Below are 19464 nucleotides of genomic sequence, written 5' to 3' on the forward strand. Positions count from 1 at the left end.
AAAAAAAAAAGCATGATAGCCATACACCATAACCCCCTCGAACAGGGTTCAGGCTTCTTCACCATTCCCATCCCCATGTGTCTAATTCAGGAATGTAGGTCAGAGCAAAGAGCGGGCAGCCCACCCCAGGAGACAGAGGCCACGGAACTGGCCGGGGAGGAAGGGGAGACCAAGGAGAACTCTCCGCAGGTCTCTGTTCCCCAGCCTTTCTCTCTGCATGCCGGCTTCTTCGTTCCTCTCTGAGGCAGTGCTCAGCACTGCACTAGACATTTTGATCCTCCTCCCAGTTATTTATCAAAATGACGCCTGTCCCTCCACCTTTTCCTTTCCTCCTCCTGCATTACCCAGTTTCCCTGGTTGTGTCAAGGAAAGAATCTGCATGCTTCGCTTTCAAGGAACAGACCTGGCTCCTGTCTTTACAGTAAGCAATGCAAGTTGGTCTTTGGGGGATAAGGACCAAGGGACAGACAGCCCTGCGCACACGCAGGCAGCTAACGCGGCAGGAGGAGAGGATGGTGGTGATGGAGTAGAGGCAGCCGCAGAGCTTTTTTCCCTACTCCGGATTTAAGTAACTCCTTTGTCATCAAAAATGACAACGTCAGCATCAATAACCTGCTGGTCATAAAATTCATCCTTGGCAGAGAGAGAATTAACATTTGTTTGTTTTTGTTTTTGGGTTTTTTTGTATTTTTCTGAAGCTGGAAACGGGAAGAGACAGTCAGACAGACTCCCGCATGCGCCCGACTGGGATCCACCCGGCACGCCCACCAGGGGCTACGCTCTGCCCACCAGGGGGCGATGCTCTGCCCCTCCGGGGTGTCGCTCTGCCATGACCAGAGCCACTCTAGCGCCTGGGGCAGAGGCCAAGGAGCCATCCCCAGCGCCCGGGCCATCCTTGCTCCAATGGAGCCTTGGCTGCGGGAGGGGAAGAGAGAGACAGAGAGGAAGGAGGGGGTGGGGGTGGAGAAGCAAATGGGCGCTTCTCCTATGTGCCCTGGCCGGGAATCGAACCCGGGTCCCCCGCACGCCAGGCCGACACTCCACTGCTGAGCCAACCGGCCAGGTCAGAATTAACATTTGACGAACACTTGCCACCTGCCAGGCGCTGTGCAAGGCTCGTGGTTCTCAGTAGTTCAGTGGTCAAGGACGCCTCTGGGATTCTTGTGGAAGCTTTAAAATCTCTCCCTTAGAAAAGTCAAATGTACACAAAATTTTACAAATGATATCCTGAAGTACAACCACAGACCCCGAATTAAAACCTTTTGTGCTAAGCCCTCACGTCTGAGAGCATGGGATTACTGAGACTAGACACCCCTGTCCCCACGCCCCTTACAGATAAGGGGACAGACATAATACGTGGCAGAAATAACATGTCAGCCAGAGTTGTCTGAACACTGCAACTTCTGTTCTAGATGAAAATGCCATTTGCTTTTTACCGTTCTGTAAATATCACTTATTTTTAAATGAGGAAATAAAGATTATGTGAGAAACGAAAATCTGTGCAAAGTATTCTAAACCCAGCCATGGGAAATCAGAAAGCTCAGACTTCCTGGAGGCTCCATCCCACACCGTCAGCCAAAGGGTCCACTCCGCGCTCCCCACCGGGAGAGCAAGCCAAACAGGCGCTTTTCTTAGGGGTTTCATGTACCTCAGAACAAGAGGCAACCTCTGTGTCACTAACACCTCAATAAATGGGGGGAATGTAAAAAAGGCAAGCAATTTCTCTTTGAAATAATCTGTCAGTCAAAATGCGAATTAAGAAACCAGTCAAGCCTGACCAGGCGGTGGTGCAGTGGATAGAGCGTCGGCCTGGGATGCTGAGGACCTGGGTTCGAGACCCCAAGGTCGCCAGCTTGAGCGTGGGCTCATTTGGCTTGAGCAAAAAGCTCACCAGCTTGGACCCAAGGTCGCTGGCTCAAGCAAGGGGTTGCTCGGTCTGCTGAAGGCCCGCGGTCAAGGCACATATGAGAAAGCAATCAATGAAAAACTAAGGTGTTGCAACGAAAAACTGATGATTGATGCTTCTCATCTCTCTCCCTTCCTGTCTGTCCCTATCTATCCCTCTCTCTGACAATCTCTCTCTGTCCCTGTAAAAAAAAAAAAGAAACCAGTCAAAGCCTATGGATATGAAACAAAAGACATTTAATTTCAGAATTCTACATGAATATAAAAGAAAGACAATGCATTTGATTATTTCTTTACAGTTACATACACACATATATATATGGGATATATATTCAAACAAGAATGGGAAAAAATGGCGACAGTGATAAAACCTTGCTTTTCCTGTTGAGCGCTCAGGGATAGAGCAAAGGCAACCCTTGCCATGACAAAGGACCCGGGGCAGGAGTTTCCCCAACAGGTTCTGCTGGTCCCTAAACATGTCTAGGGGATTGCTCAATGGCTCTTTAGCATCGCTGTGGCCTCACACACTCCGGTTTCCATGGTAACACAAGCACTCCAGCTATTATGTACCCTACCTCCTCACTAGCCCCTCCATCAACTCTCCACTGGTGGAAAGATGTCAGCATTAGTTGTCTAGGAAAGCCAGGTTTTACAGCAGTTTTAGATTAGGTTAATTACTACTGCTGTGGAAAGCTGTGCATCTTAGGAACCCAAATCTCCCCCCCAAATCTAGGGCAATTCAGCCAAATGCTGGTATCCAGGTTTGGGACTGAAGTCTTCGGCACAAAGACTTCAGGGTGGAGGAGGGCAGGCTCTCTCCCGGGGAAAGGCCTTCTACTTAGAAAAGACTCCGGGAATGAGAGCCATCGGCCTCAAGCATCTGTGTGAGGCCCTGTACAAAGGAAGCAGAGTCTAGAGAAGTCGTTCCCACAGACGGCTTTTCCCAGGTATGCATGGCCACACAGCTAGTCCTGCGGGCCCAGCCCCGACCACAGGTTCTCCCAGAAGGCAGTATTTTAAATCATGTCCTAACAGAGGCTCCTGTGAGGGAAGCTAAACAGAAATCCGGCTATTCAGGAGGAAAGCATGGCACCGCTCTGGCATTCCGGGATCAACTGGCTTCCAACCACCTCTGAACACTCACTGGTCACCGCAGTCAATAGCCCTGCACAACTCCATGCCCCAAGGGTGGCCCGTCATCGCTGACTGACTCTGGAAGGACATTCAGGGTCAAGAATCAGCTGTGGTTGAAGGTGGACCAGCTGGGGTTGAAGTATCAGCTCCCTTTAATACGTTGGCCGCTCAGGTATAATCAGTATCTCTGCTGTGATGGAGTTTTTCAAACCAGATTCACTGGTCCCAATGCAAAAGCCCAACATTTTAAAAGGAAAGAAACTCCAACGCCTCTGGTTCTCACTGATTTACCCACACAGATCTGAATCAATGAGGAGGTCTGCGTTTTGAGCTTGAGCCCTTGGCATGAAAACACTGCCCCGTACCAACACCACAGCAAAACCCATCGCAACTGGCCCCTGAGTGAGATGCCATCCTACAAGCCAGACGGAGGGGCATTTCCAAAGAGATTGTTCCAACATGAAAAGTAAACACAACATTTAAAAAAAAATCTTATAGACTTAAAAAATTGTTAAATACTGGCTCAAAAATACCCCGCCCACCAGTACAGAAGGGAGACAGTACCCTTCCTCGGCAAATGAAAAGGTACAGAGTTCTCCGTACGATTCCACAGGATTAGAACAGTTATATATTACAAGGCAGAAGGTTATGCTATTTGTTTCTCAAATTTGGATTCCAAGTGGATCACAGCTTCTATTAAAAAAAAATGACCTCTCATACCCTTAAAGCAAGGGAAAGCATATTTAATAAATAACTTAAGTGAAACACACACACTCAAAATCAGACATGAACTGCCCAAGGGAAGCATGTGCGCGTGACAGACATCTCTGTCACCACCCCAGGCCCAAAACACTATCGATTCCATACAACCAAAGACAGTCTCCTAAGTCTCAGGCCCCTCCCTCAGTTCGATCCACAGAACAAACTCGATGACAAGGAGGTATCAGGTCACTGCTCTACTCCTCTGTCTGAAGCCAGACCGTGAGTGACAGACCACACACACCGGCGTGAAGTCGTTAGATGAATAAAGTACAGCATGCAGGGAGAAGACTAATGCAGTCTCGCCCTACCAAAAGGGGTTTCTGTTTGAGTTCACTGAGATGGTGCAATGAATTTTATTTTTTCTCAATAAGGAAAAAAGCCCAATGGAAACCTCCACAAACGAATTTGTTAATAAATACTTTTAAGAATGACAAATTTGCTCTAGAGAGAGAGGCTGCTGATCTGTTTTAAACTCCTAACCATCCATTGTTCACCATCTATCAAACTGGAAAGCCAAATTTTATTGTCTTTCTTCAGTAATGCTGTTACAGTAGCAAAAGAGACAGTTGAGTATGGAAAGAGGATGACGCCTAGACACAAAACCACTCTGCCCCCAGGGCCATCTTTCATCCAGCAATACTGCAGCATTGTCAACAGTTTAAAAACAGGCAACCACGCTTTGCTGGGCAACTGCTTCCCCACAGAGGCCTGACTCGGCTCCAGCACAGGGGTGAGAATGGCTACACGGCTTCTCAGAGCAGGCACCAATGGAGCCTTCCGGTGGCCCGGGCTGCTCTCGGGGCAGTGGGTATTTACACGGGGTCAAAGCCATGCCGTTGCTCACCTCGAACACATGTGGACATCTCAACCCAGTCAGAGCTCAAGCTCCTGCCCCATCGCCAAACTCCGCCTGTGCCCATTAGGACAAGGAGGGGCCTGTGCAGCTCTCAGAATGTTGGTGATGAGCCACACCACTTCCGACTGAGAACTCCTCTCCTTTAAACCCTCCCAGCCCTGCAGAGGCTGCTGCTCACTTGCTTCCGGACTGCGGCTGGCTCTCAGAAGACAGTCTAGCACACCTGATCCCTTAGAAGGATGCAATGTAATCCCACCCCTCAGCAGTCACCCTGGACGTAAAGCCAGCCCCAGCCCAGTCATACTCCGGAGCCACCAGGACATAGATACTTCAGCAAGCCTCTAGGAAGCAGTCAGAGACCTTCCGGGACTCACAGTGATCGGGCACAGAAACGCTGGCACCGCCTGGGCACCGGCGATGTTTCAGGCGAGAGGAAACCGAAAGGAGAGGGTGTGCCCAGCAATCTCGATTACTTGGCATCACTGAAGAAAGAGGAAGAGGAGGGAGAGAAAAGGGGGGGAGGGAGGCAGAGAGGGATACAATTTAATAATTAACATTTGTTAAAATATGGTATCATTCTGAAGTTTCCTTTTTCAATACTGTAGGCCAGATACCCTGCAATCTCAGGACTAAGAAATAATGAAAAATTTCCAGGAAAGCTATAAATTCCTTGGCCGTAAACAAGGTATTGAGGAATACAGCCTCACGAGATCAAGAGCTTTCCCAAAGCTAAAGGGGGAAAGACATCTGGCTTAGAGCCCATTTAAATTTCATATACAAAAAATAGCTTTAAACAATACACAAACAAGAAATAAACAAGAAATAACAACAAATATATCCAATACTACCAAAACAGAGAAAAGTCTAAAATATCAGTTAAAAATAACATCAATCCACTACGACTGACAGTACTTAAAAAAAAAAAAAGGAAAAGAAAGAAAACCACGGGCAGTTGAGCACAAATCTCATATTTGTAAAAAACAGAATTTGCCTAAACAAATACGTGGACCGAGCGCTTGCGCCTGCCTGGTGGGGCCCGTTTACGGTGCTGGGTAAGCCGCTGGCCAGGTAGTGGTTTCCCCATCATATTTAAAAAGAGAGAGAGCTGCTAGAACTGCTTCAGAAGGCGGTCTGCGGAAATCATCCAGTGAGTGGGGTTAGAGGTATCAGTCGAGTCATAGGGTTAATTTTCACAATTCAAAACGCAGCAAGCAAGCTGCAAGTCCAAGCTTCTCCGTGAGCAGGAATGACACCTGGCCCACAACAGAGAGAATTCTGGGTGGACACAGTGCTCTGGATCCTTCAGAGGAATCCTAGGTTGAAAGAGAGAGAAGAGCATTAAGCATGTGCAGAAATATTTCTTTTTTGCAAACATCCCACCTATAAGGTAGAGAATCTACACTTAATATTTTCTACAAACTGAGAATTAAAAAATTTAATGGAAAATTGATGAGTTTTTACCAAGTAAACCTCACTTTGTCCTCTTGCTCTAATTAATCTCAGTGCATTACATCATCTTTTTTCTCAAACACAGTTTACATTCCATACCATTCCACACCAGTTTCAGATGTACAGCCAAGTAGCCGGAAAAGCACAAACTCTAGAGTGGCCCCCTGCTGCCCAAGCCCCCACCTGGCCCCATGCCCAGGTGTCTCGACATTATTAACTATGGTTCCCATGCTGCACTCTGCAGCTCTGGGCTACTCTGCAACTACCACTCTGTCCTGCTTAATTCCTTCACTGTTTCGCCCAGCCCAAGAGTTACAAAGCTACTGAGCAGGGAAGCTGGCCCTGGCCGTGTTTGTCTTTCTATAACGCACGTGCCTAACTTAAGCTTTTTAATTGTCAAAAAGCATCCAGCTTCAAAGACTGAATAAACACACGGCCAGCCACACCAACAGATAAAGATCCAGGCTGCCTCCTCCACTGAAGTTCCTGTTATAAAGATCTTGGTTGATTTCAGTAACTGACCATTAGGGCAACTATTTTTTTCTTCCTACGCTTTAAATTCCCCCATGTTTTAAATTTGCCAATAAAGAGTGAACCTGTGATCTGATCAAGTTGTAGCACAGTGGATAGAGCACTGACCTGGGATGCTAAGGCCCAGGTTGGAAACCCTGAGGTCACCAGCTTGAGTGCAGGCTCACCAGCTTGGGCATGGGATCACAGACATGATTCCATGGTCACTGGCCTGAAGCCCAGGATCACTGGTTTGAGCAAAGGGCCGTTGGCTCAGCTTGAGCCCCCCCACCCCACCCCCTGGTCAAGGTACATAAGAAAAGCAATCAATGAACAACTAAAGTGCAGCAACTACAAATTGATGCTTCTCATCTCTCTCCCTTCCCGTCTCTCTCGCTTAAAAAAAGTGAGCCTGTGAAACCCCAGCCCACACCTCCACCCCAAAAGAAACAGAACCCCAGGCCCATGTGCTTCTCTCACTCTCTTTCTCTGCCTGTGACCTCGCTATAGGGCCCAGATGTGCTGGGTAACTTCCAGATCTTGTAAGTAATAAACTTTTTTATCCCCAAAGTTTTCTGATGGTCACTGCTAAAGAGCATCTTACAATCATAACCAAAACTACAATTAAAAAAACCCTACAAGGGTCAGTCCAGACACGACATTTCACAACACAGGTTACTGACAGGCCGAGACCCGTACAAAACACCATCACTACCACTTTCACCACCAAATGTTTACTAACTGCATACTAGATGCAAGGCATTGTCATTATGGAAAGAGAGCAAATGACAGGAGGCCACAAGTACTATTCTTTTTTTTGCCCATTGATTTGAGACAGAGAGAAAGAGGCATCAACTTGTACCACTTGGCTGTTCCGTGTAGTTGTGCCCTCACTGCCTGTTAGTATGTGCCCTGATCTACAACCACGCCAGGACAACTAGCCACCCCCACAGTGTATTTTTTTTTCTTTTTTGTGACAGAGACAGAGACAGGGAGGACAGACAGATAGATAGAAAGGATGAGAAGCATCAGTTCTTTATTGTGGCATCTTAGTTGTTGATTGCTTTCTCATATGTGCCTTGACCAGGGGACTACAACAGAGCAAGTGACCCCTTGCTCAAGCCAGCAATCTCTGGGCTCAAGCCAGCAACCATGGGGTCATGTCTATAATCCCACGCTCAAGCCAGATGACCCTGTACTCAAGCTGGCGACCTCAGGATTTCGAACCTGGGTCCTCTGCATCCCAGTCCGATGCTCTATCCACTGCGCCACTGCCTGGTCAGGACCCACAAGTGTACTCTTAAGTCTGGCCTTTTTTTCCACAAGAAAAACTAGTTACAGATAATACAATACATGTGAAATAGCATTTTAGTAGCATCAGGAAGAGTTCAAAGGGAAAAGGATATCTGGCTGGATTAGCTAAAAAAGGTTGCAGCCTGACCTGTGGTGGCACAGTGCCTAGAGCATCAACCTGGAATGCTGAGGTCGCCAGTCTGAAGTCCTGGGCTTGCCCGGCCAAGGCACTTATGAAAAGCAATGTGTGACTGAAGTAAAGCAACTATGAGTTGATACTTCTCACTCCCCACCCCATTAAAACCAATAAATAAAATCCTAAGCCCTGGCCAGACAGCTTCGTCCCGGAGCACAGAGGCTGCCGTTTCGATTCCCAGTCAGGGCACATACAAGAACAGCTCAACATTCCTGGCTCTCTCTCTCTCCCTCTTCCTCTCTCACTAAAAAGAAAGAATTTTTTTTTAATCTCTTAAAAAAAGGTTTCAAAGAAAAAAAAAAGGTTTTGGGGGGGGGGGGCGTTTAGGCTGGGCTTTGAAGAATGAGTAAGATTCTCATTGCTGAAATTAATGCCCATTAGTAAGTACGTACCTGTGCTTGTATGCACACATACACACACACTTTATGACCTAAATACCAGAGGCCTAGATTAAGTAAATACGAAGGCCTTTGGTAGTGACTTGTAAGAATAGCTTAAGAACCCAACACATTGGTTTAAGGAGGAGACCTTTTATCTCTTCGTTAATTAAACTGTCACCCTAAATCAACTCTATGACCCACCAGACCAGCAACTTGTTTTGAGCAGGATCATTCCCCCAAAAAATAAATTTAAAAAAATAAGTACGTGCACCCTGGCCAGATAACTCGGTTGATTAGAGCGTTGTCCCGATACACAAATGTTGTGGGTCTGAGCCCTAGTCAAGGCACAGGCGGGAGCAGACTGATGTTTCTGTTTCTGTCTGTCTTTCTCCCTGCCTCCCTTCCTCTGTCTCTAAAAATCAATCAATAGAAAGTGTTTTAAGAAGCAGGTGCTAATTCAGCAGCTCTCACCTGGGGGTGATTTTGTGCCCCCTCTTGCCAAGGGACATCTGGCAATGTCTGGAGGCATTTTTGCTGTCACAACTAGGGGAAGGGTGCTACTGGCATCTAGTGGGCAGTGACCAGGGTGCTGCTAAACATTGTGCAATGCACAGGGCAGCCCCACAACAAAGACTTACCTGACCCCAAATGTCAACAGTGCCAGGTTAAGAAACCCTGTGTTAAATAAATGTCTTTTTGGAGTACTATTAATGATAAATTGCATTATCTTCTTCAAAAAATACTTGTTCCTTTTCTAAAATCACCATCAAAAAGATCCACGGTCGCGCCCGACCTGTGGTAGCACAGTGGATAGGGCTGCCTTATCCTGGAATGCTGAAGTCGTTGGTTTGAAGCCCCAGGCTTGCCTGGTCAAGGCACATATGAGAAGCAACTATGTGTTGATGCTTCCAGCTCCTTCCCCCTGCCTTTCTCTCTCTCCTCCTCTCTCTAAAATCAATAAATAAAATCTTTAAAAAAAGGGTTGTACTCATTGTATAAAAAATACAGGTGATGCGCCTGACCAGGCGGTGGCGCAGTGGATAGAGCGTCGGACTGGGATGCAGAGGACCCAGGTTCGAGACCCCGAGGTCGCCAGCTTGAGTGCAGGCTCATCTGGTTTGAGGAAAAGCCCACCAGCTTGAACCCAAGGTCACTGGCTCCAGCAAGGGGTTACTTGGTCTGCTGAAGGCCGGCGGTCAAGGCACATATGAGAGAGCACATATGAGAAAGCAATCAATGAACAACTAAGGTGTCGCAACACACAATGAAAAACTAATGATTGATGCTTCTCATCTCTCTCCGTTCCTGTCTGTCTGTCCCTGTCTATCCCTCTCTCTGACTCACTCTCTGTCTCTGTAAAAAAATAAAAAAATAAATAAATAAAAATTAAAAAAAAAAAAAAATACAGGCGATGCAATGAAATCTGTGGGCTTGGAGACTGAAGAGCTCCTATCTGGAGATGCAGGCTTGGACACAGTTACCACCCAGAGAACAGAACTGGGATGTTGAAGCAGACAAACATGCCGGTGGGGGGCAGGGGGCAATAGCAGAGATGAGCAGGGAACTTAAGCACTGAAAAACACAAAGAGGAGGAGGGGGAGGCAGACAACAGTAAGCTGCCACAGAGATGGGAGAGAATTCAAGAGGAAGGAGGAGAACAACATGACAGCCAAGGAAGGCATTCCAAGATACCGCAAGTGACCAGGCAGAAAGTAAAATGAAAATGCCATTGCCTAATCCACTGGAAGGTCGTCATTATCCGTGGGCCTCCGCTTTTCTGAATCACTAACATTTTTGAGAATCTAATAAAAATATGTGTATTTTTTCTCCTCCAGAAAAATACACATATGCGCCTACACATAAAATTATACCAGTAATACCAAGAACTTTATTAGAAATTTATGAAGTCCACAGTTAAGAGGTCAAGCAACCCTGCTCTAAAACTTTTTGGTAAATTATATTAAACTGGCTTATTTTTAAATGCCTTTCTTCCAAAAGCAGAGTTGTCAAGATAGAAAGACCTAACTATTTCTTGACTCTTCAAAAGTGAAAGTAGGCCCTGGCCGGTTGGCTCAGCAGTAGAGCGTCGGCCTGGCGTGCGGGGGACCCAGGTTCGATTCCTGGCCAGGGCACACAGGAGAAGTGCCCATCTGCTTCTCCACCCCCCCCCCTTCCTCTCTGTCTCTCTCTTCCCCTCCCGCAGCCAAGGCTCCATTGGAGCAAGGATGGCCCGGGCGCTGGGGATGGCTCCTTGGCCTCTGCCCCAGGCGCTAGAGTGGCTCTGGTCGCGGCAGAGCGACGCCCCCTGGTGGGCAGAGCGTCGCCCCTGGTGGGCGTGCCAGGTGGAGGTCGGGCGCATGCGGGAGTCTGTCTGACTGTCTTTCCCCATTTCCAGCTTCGGGGGGGGGGGGAGTGAAAGCAAAAAAAGATGTAACTAATAAAAAAACAACAATGTATTCTTCAAAAATACCATATGCATGGTTTTGACTTACAGGTATATAGATTGAACTACTTAGACACACATAACTCAAACACCAAACCTGCCTCAAACAGCCCATCTTAGAAGTCAGAAGAAGGTGAAAGAAAAGAATCCAATCATTCATTCAAGGATAAATAAGGAGATTATGCTGAAATCTAATTTTTTAGAAAAGTATAAAGATTTATCCATAATGATTAGGCTTTTCTTTTCTCCCCATAGCTGATGAAAGAGTACTTATACTCATGCCTCATTGGTGTAATGAGCATGGCAAACCAGAGATCACTCCAGCTGCCACAAAAGCCTAATCAAACAAGACCAAGTCCCATCCAGTTTTCTTTTGTAACAATAATCACAATGTGCTTCCAAAACATCACTTCACTTGAGCCTCATAAGAAATCGCTAAAGTAGGCCCTGGCCGGTTGGCTCAGCGGTAGAGCGTCAGCCTGGCGTGCGGGGGACCCGGGTTCAATTCCCAGCCAGGGCACATAGGAGAAGCGCCCATTTGCTTCTCCACCCCCACCCCTCCTTCCTCTCTGTCTCTCTCTTCCCCTCCCGCAGCCAAGGCTCCACTGCAGCAAAGATGGCCCGGGCGCTGGGGATGGCTCCTTGGCCTCTGCCCCAGGCGCTAGAGTGGCTCTGGTCGCGGCAGAGCGACGCCCCGGAGGGGCAGAGCGTCGCCCCTGGTGGGCGTGCCAGGTGGATCCTGGTCGGGCACATGCGGGAGTCTGTCTGACTGTCTCTCCCCATTTCCAGCTTCAGGAAAAAAAAAAAATTTAAAAAAAATATATATATATAAAAAAAAAAGGAAATCGCTAAAGTAGATGTAACTATATCCTCATTTTCAGAGGAGGAAACTTGGGCTCAGAGAGAACGAATGGTTTCCCAGGCCAGAGGAATGATGACTCAAATCAGGTCTAACTACAAAAGCCCTGGTCTCCCCGGGGGACGCATGGCTTCTTCAGAGGAGAGCACAGCAGCCGCTGACTTTTATCAGAAGACCCTGGGCAGTCAGCAGTCCCAACACTCAATGATCCTCTCTGTTCTAAGCCTCAAAAACATCTTGTGTATGTTTTCCAGGGTCCTTCAGCACGAGCTGTTTATCTGGAAGGCTTCACTGATAGATAAAGCTGAAGTCTACAACAGAAGGGAGCAGAGCTACTTCACGCTCACTGAGCATATTCTCAGAACTTCCGCACTTGGATTCAAAAATTAGTTAACACTTGTTTTTAATTTGCTTAACAAATACTCTGAAGATATCTTTCACGTGTTCCATCTGTCCAAGAACACAGAGACCAGGTGGGGCTGTGTTCACAGCTCTACCCCGCTCACCTGGGAGAGGGCTGAGGAGATGCTCAGTAACCATCTGCTAAGTGAACTCAAGGGCAAGGACCCAGCCTTGTAATTTTTACATTACTGACAAGTGGGAATTCGAAAAGTGCTACTGACTGACGAGATGCAGAAAGGAACCACATTCAATAAGAATATAGAATTAGTACCTTTTTTCCCCTCTTTCTTCCCCTCAGACCATTTCAATCTTGTTGGTGTCATCAGGGCAGCTGGGGAGCCAGAAAATAACTGTAACAAGAAAATTTTATGGTGGCTTATAAATTCTAATGTCATTCTAACAAACTTGACTAACTGGTTCAGTTTCAGTATGAAGAATTCTACTGACATATTTATATCTACTTAATCTTAAATGGCTTTCTTGCTGGCTTAATGAAGTAAGCATGCCTGGGTTGCCAAGGACTCCTCCACAGGTAATGCAGTGCCAGGTAGCCTGGCTCAATGCTACCCACGCTGTGGAGTCTCCCAGTAATCAGCGCTCCCCCCACACGGTGTTCAGGAGCTATTTCACTGTATTGTCTTCTCTGCTTATGACTGGCTATATCTTCCTTGAACTCAAAATGCGTCTGTTGAATGAATGAATCAATGAAAACCTATAGAAAGATGAGAGTCACCAAAGATGAAATGATTAAGAAAAGGGCAGCATGACCAGGTAGAGGCACAGTGAATAGAGTGTTGGACTGGGATGCAGAGGACCCAAGTTCGAAACCTCGAGGTTGCCGGCTTGAGCACGGGCTCATCTGGTTTGAGCAACGCTCACCAGCTTGAGCCCAAGGTCGCTGGCTCAAGCAAGGTCACTCGCTCTACTGTAGGCCCCTGGTCAAGGCACACACGAGAAAACAATCAATGAACAGCTAAGGTGACACAACAAAAAACTGATGCTTCTCATTTCTCTCCCTTCCTGTCTGTCCCTCTCTCTGTCTCTATCACAAAAAAAGAAGAAGAAAAAGGCATGGTTGAATGGTCCAGAGAAACACAGTAAAACAGATGTCAGTGTATCAATATTCCTCCTTTCTATAGATAAACACAAAGAGAAAGTACATACAAAGAACAATATCTTACTAAGTTCATGTTTTCTTTGCTTTTTAATTCACCAATGGCTGGAGATTCCAGAGTCGGGGCCTTGTTCTTCTTTTCTGACATCATCTGATTTCCCAGGACCTTCCGCTGATTTAGGAAGAGAAAATATTTTATTTGTAAACATCTACTGTATCTATATTATAGCTATTCTGGCCTTCAAAACTATAGTTTCTGATAAATTCTCCCAGGCCATCTTTTACAAAGGAGGTCAAAGTATGTTACCAAAAAAAAAAAAAAAAAAAAGGAAAAGAAAACCCTAAAATCATTGCCTTTCTTTCTTTTTTTTTTTTGTATTTTTCTGAAGTTGGAAATGGGGAGGCAGTCAGACAGACTCCCGCATGTGCCCGAGAGAATCCACCTGGCACACCCACCAGGGGGCGATGCTCTGCCGCAATCAGAGCCATTCTAGCGCCTGAGGCAGAGGCCAAAGAGCCATCCTCAGCGCCCTGGCCAACTTTGGAGCCTTGGCTGCGGGAGGGGAAGAGAAAGACAAAGAGCAAGGGGAGGGGGAGGAGTAGAGAAGCAGATGGGCGCTTCTCCTGTGTGCTCTGGCTGGGAATTGAACCCGGGACTCGCACACGCCAGGCTGACACTCTACCACTGAGCCAACTAGCCAGGGCCTTCATTGCCTTTCTTTTAGGTAGGAAAAGAAAACCCTGAGCCTGACCAGATGGTGGCACAGTGGATAGAGTGTAGGATTGGGATGTAGAGGACCCAGGTTCGAGACCCTGAGGTCGCCAGTTTGAGCGCGGGCTCATCTGGTTTGAGCAAAGCTCACCAGCTCGGACCCAAGGTCGCTGGCTCGAGCAAGGGGTTACTCCGTCTGTTGAAGGCTCACGGTCAAGGCACATATGAGAAAGCAATCAATGAACAACTAAGGTGTTGCAACGAAAAACTAATGATTGATGCTTCTCATCTCTCTCCTTTCCTGTCTGTCTGTCCCTATCTATCCCTCTCTCTGACTCTCTGTCTGTCTCTGAAAAGACAAAACAAAACAAAACCCTGAAATCACTGCCTTTCTTTTAGGTAATCACTTTTCCTCTACATTTAATAAGGCTGCCCTGGCCAAGTAGCTCAGTTGGTTAGAGTGTTGTCCCAATACGCCAACATTGTGAGTTAGAGCCCCAGTCAGGACACATACAAGAATCAACCAATGAATGCATGAATAAGCGAAACAACAAATCGACATTTCTCTCTCTCTCCCTTCCTCTCTCTCTCTAAAATCAGTAAATAAAAATAGGCGCTGGTCAATTGGCTCAGTGGATAGGGTGCTGGCCTGGCGTATGGACATCCCAGGTTCCATTCCTGGTCAGGGCACACAAGAGAAGACACCATCTGCTTCTCTCCTCCCTCTCCCCTTCTCTTTTTTCCCCTCCTGCAGCCAGTGGCTCAACTGGTTTCAAGCGTCGGCCCCAGGTGCTGAGGATAGCTCAGTTGGTCTGAGCATCAGTCCCAGACGGGGGTTGCCAGGTAGATCCCAGTCAGGGCACATGTAGGAGTCTATCTATTTCCCCTCCTCTCACTTAAAATAAATAAAAATAAATAAATATATATTTTTTAAAAGGGAGGCTGCAATGTTAGCAACAACTTTGCAGTTGATTTAGACTCGCTAATACAGGCAACTACTGTGTGCTTCTGTGACCACAAAAGAAATGCCAGTTACTTGTATAATTTTTCCCCAAAGCTATTGTCTCTGGCAGTTCTCAAGAGGCCCCTCCTCCACTCCCAACCAAATACTTACACCGGGTCCACTCTAAGACTTTGCTTTCCCGTCATGTCCACACACAGGAATGGAAAATTTTGACAAATTCTGTAAGAGTTTCTAATATGGCCACAAGAGGTTACAGAATTTCCTAAGAGGGTCACATGACTATAAAAGCATTCAGAGCAAAACTAAAGGCCCTTTCATCTCTGAACAGCTTAGAGAGCTGATGTAACTTAATGTAACAGCTGACGGTGACAATTCCATCTCTGAAAAAATCTTCCCTCTTTTCTTCATTAGAAAATAAATTTAAATTCCAAAAAAAGAACATGAAAACTAGAACACTAAACTCTACAATATACATATTAGCAGCAATATTCAGAATATCTGAATGTGATAAATTATGAAAGAAATTTTAGAGGAAAAAAGTTTAGCAAAAAAAAAAAAAAAAGAAGAAAGAAATCAAAACAATAAAAATCAAATAGCTAAAACAGAAATATTTGACTGACTCCTTTCAGAAGTCAGAGAATGCCTCAGAGTAAGCTGAACTGGGGATGCCAAGAGCCAAAGCATTGACTGTAAAGCCTCCAGAGAACTCTGTAAAAGACATTTCATTACTCCATTGCTATAGAGCCAAAACCTACAACTATTACTAGCTCAAAAGTCTCTTCATTTATAATAAAAACACCTGCCAACCAGGCGGTGCCGAAGTAGATAGAGCATTGGCCTGGGAGGCAGAAGACCCAGGTTCGAAACCCCAAAGTCACCAGCTTGAGTGTAGGCTCACCAGCTTGAGCGCGGGAGTCACCAGCTTGAGTGTGGGATCATAGACACGACCCTATGGTCGCTGGCATGTGCCCAAAGGTCACTGGCTTGAAGCTCAAGGTCGCTGGCTGGAGCAAGGGGTCACTCACTCTGCTGGAGCCCCCCAGTAAAGGCACATATGAGAAAGCAATCAATGAACAACTAAGGAACCGCAACAAAGAACTAATGTTTCTCATCTCTCTCCTTTCCTGTCTGTCTGTCCCTGTTTCTTTGTCTGTCTGTCTGTCTCTCTCTCTCTCACTAAATAAATAATAATGCTACTATAAACATGGGCATACAAATATTTGTTTGTGTCTCTGCTTTCAATTTGGGGAATTATATACCCAGAAGTGAAAACTGATAGATCATACAGTAATTTTATTTTTAATGTTTTTAGAAACCACCATACTGTTTTCTATAGAGGGTGTGCCATTTTACACTCCACCAATGGTACGCAAGGGTTCCAGTTCTCCATATCCAAACCAGCACTTACTTTCTGTTCTTTGTTACAATAGCCATCCTTGTGGTTATGAATTGGTATCTCATTATGGTTTTGATTTGCATTTCCCTAATGATAAGTGATACTGAACATCTTATTCGTGTGTTTATTGGCCATTTGTATATCTTTTTCCTAGAAATATCTATTTAAGTCCTTTGGCTATTTTTCAATTGGGTTTTTTTGAGGGGGCTGTGGGGGTTCGGTTTTTTGCTATTGTAAGAGTTCTTTTTATATTCTGGATATTACTTTCTTATCAGATATGTTTTACAAATATTTTCTCCCATTCTGTTTGTTGCCTTTTCACTCTGTGAATAGCAAAGGAAACTTTAATGTCAAGCAAACCTAATGTTCCAGAGGCTATTGGCCCCAGTGGCTCAGGACTGAGCATGAATTTTAAACTTCTATTAATGATATTAACTAGGACCAAAATTAGAGTTGGATGAAGTTGCAAATGCTAACAACTACAGCTTACTAGAAAAAAATATATGTACTATATTTTTCGCTCCATAAGACAAACTTTTTTCCCCCAAAAGTGGAGGGGAAATGACCATGCGTGTTATGGAGCGAATGTTGGATTTTTAGCTGCTGCAGGTTCCCGGACAACTAGAAGAGTATTTGAACATTAAAGTCTCTTCTCATTTGTTAATAACACTGCTAATGGTTGTTAATACTGCTGTTGAGTTTACTACTGTCGTATATTTTATTAAATATTTTAACACACCATTTGGTTCAGAATATTTTTTTTTAATTTTTCTCCTTAAAACCCTAAGTTCGTGTTATGGAGCAAAAAATACAGTATATCACAAGACATACACATATTTGAGGGGGCACAATTTTTCATTTTAAGCAAAGAGCTCCTTAATTCTTGCTAGATTTATAGATGTTAATAATGTTAAAACAATTTTAAAAAGAAAAACAGGAGAATATAGAACAGTGCTAATCTCACTCCAAGTTTACTAGATAGAACCTTGCCTTAGTTATTGCTGGAAATCTGAACCCCATAATCAAGTTATCTACTGCCACCTGATGACAATATCCCTTAACTACAAGTTCCATAAAGACGGGTAAATCGAATCTGCAGACAATGATGGCAGCAACAGCACAGAAGTACATATTGTATTTGTTTTAAGAAGAAGATTTGTAACGAATTTGATACAATGTAAGAGAATATAACTGATCAAACATAAAGCTCACAAAAATTTGAGTTATTTAAAACATAAAATCCCTGTTTTAACAATTTTCCTAGTCTCTGTCAACCTTTTCATTTCTCTATAACTTGAGCAAAATTGCACAATGAAGTGTGTAGTGAAAAGAAGGCCACGAGGAAAAAGAGACTCCCTACAGGAGCAGGAATAAGGACTCTGCTCTCAGCCCCAGAGGAAGGACGGGCCTTTATTTCTTTTATTCCTCCCTTCTCCAATCACAGAGCCCCTTCTCTGATTTGAAGCACAGCAAAATGCTTTGAAAAACAAAACCTCTTCCCAAGTTCTGTCCTTATCCCCCTACAAATGAGCCCTTTATAGGATCCCAAGGAATAGAAGAAAACTGTTTATGCCTAAGACAGTCCAACTGTTCGATTTTCTCAGTCAATGCAGAAACCGACAGCGCAATGGACCCACCTTAATAAGGCCACTGAAGGAATGTGAACGGGCCCTCTTCTGTACCCGGGGAGTGGAAGGTTCTTGCCCTGGTGTTTGGGCCACAGACTGCTTATTAAACTAAAAGAAAACAAAAAGAACATTTTGTTAATATTCTCTCATCAAGAGATAGATAGCATTCTGTGACAACTTTATGAATAGCTAAGTGTAAATACCGAGACAAGTCCAGGAATAAGTGAGTCTGCACACAAACACATTAGTAAGGTGGCAAGCAAATCACAAAGGCAGAAAAGATGCTGCCAAAAAACAGGTCCAAGTTTATTAAATTAGTATGAGGGTTAATTAAATAGTACACACCAAAAAGTCAAATTGGAATCGGATCTATCAACAGTATTAGATCTAACTGCCAGATTACAGCAAATACAGAGGACTAAATAACATATTATACATCACTACAGAAACGCAACCAGCCAAATCCAGACTGCGGGATACAGGAAGAAGAACAACATGATTTATTTCGCAAATAAACTGCGAGAGGTGGGGAGAATGTGTACATATATTTAAATGCCATGTGATATCTTGAATTGGATCCCAGAACAAAGATATTACTGAAACACTGGTAAAATCTGAGTAAGGTCTGTAATGTTAACAGTAGCACCCTTGTTAATTTCTTAGTTTTAATACTGTTAACAGAAGAAACTGAGTGAAAGGTATGTGGTATTCTCTGTACTATCTTTGCAATTTTTCACTAAATATAAACTAAGTCAAATTTTAAAAGTTTATTCAAATAAAGAAAATTTGGCAATTTTTTAAAGGAGAAAGAGAAATGAGAGAAAAGGGACTTATAGATTTAAAAAAGATCTTGTAGTTGCATCAACAACAAAAAATGCATACCCTTTGGTCAAGCCACTTCTAGGAAAAAATCTGCAATGAAAAGACTTATAACAAAAATGTATATGCTTGACCAGTGGTGGTGCAGTGGATACAGCGTCAACCTGAGATGCTGAGGACCGAGGTTCAAAACCCAAGGTTGCCGCCTTGAGTATGGGTTCATCTGGCTTGAGCACAGGCTCACCAGCTTGGGCATGGGGCCATCGGCTTGACCATGGGTTCATACTTAATCCTGGTTTGATCCCAAAGGTTACAGGCTTGAAGCCCAAGGTTGTTGGCTTGAAGCCAGTGATCAAGAGGTCACTGGCTCGGTTTGAGACCCACCTCTCATCAACGCATGCATGAGAAGAAATCAGTGAACAACTAAAGTAATGCAGCAACAAACTGATGCTTCTCATCTCTCTCCCTTCCTGTCTCTCTCTCTCAAAAAAAGTATAAAAAAAATGTATAAACTAAAAAATGACCTAATTGCCCCAACATGCCCAACAGAAGGCAAACTATACATACATTAGATTATATATAATAAAATATTATATAACCATTAAAATGTTTACAGCCTTTTAATGACATTGAAATGTTTAT

General features: G+C 44.8%; 1 protein-coding gene across 4 annotated transcripts in view; it reads right to left on the minus strand.

Moving 5' to 3' along the window:
• Nucleotides 1–2125: 2125 nt before the first annotated feature.
• ARHGAP19 (Rho GTPase activating protein 19) overlaps nucleotides 2126–19464 on the minus strand; it is an 83244-nt gene continuing 65905 nt past the window's right edge. For 3 of the 4 annotated variants that reach the window (XM_066239041.1, XM_066239040.1, XM_066239043.1), the window contains exons 9-11: nucleotides 18013–18111; nucleotides 13371–13475; nucleotides 2126–5970 (exon numbers count right to left, since the gene is read on the minus strand). In XM_066239041.1, coding sequence (XP_066095138.1) covers nucleotides 5848–5970; nucleotides 13371–13475; nucleotides 18013–18111 — 327 coding nt within the window. In that variant the 3' untranslated portion in view covers nucleotides 2126–5847. Of the gene's footprint in view, nucleotides 5971–12460; nucleotides 12540–13370; nucleotides 13476–18012; nucleotides 18112–19464 lie in introns of all 4 variants that reach the window. The other variant, XM_066239042.1, reaches the window with a different exon arrangement.

This window comes from Saccopteryx bilineata, chromosome 7 (genome assembly GCF_036850765.1).
Source record: "Saccopteryx bilineata isolate mSacBil1 chromosome 7, mSacBil1_pri_phased_curated, whole genome shotgun sequence".
Classification (NCBI taxonomy): Eukaryota; Metazoa; Chordata; class Mammalia; order Chiroptera; family Emballonuridae; genus Saccopteryx; species Saccopteryx bilineata.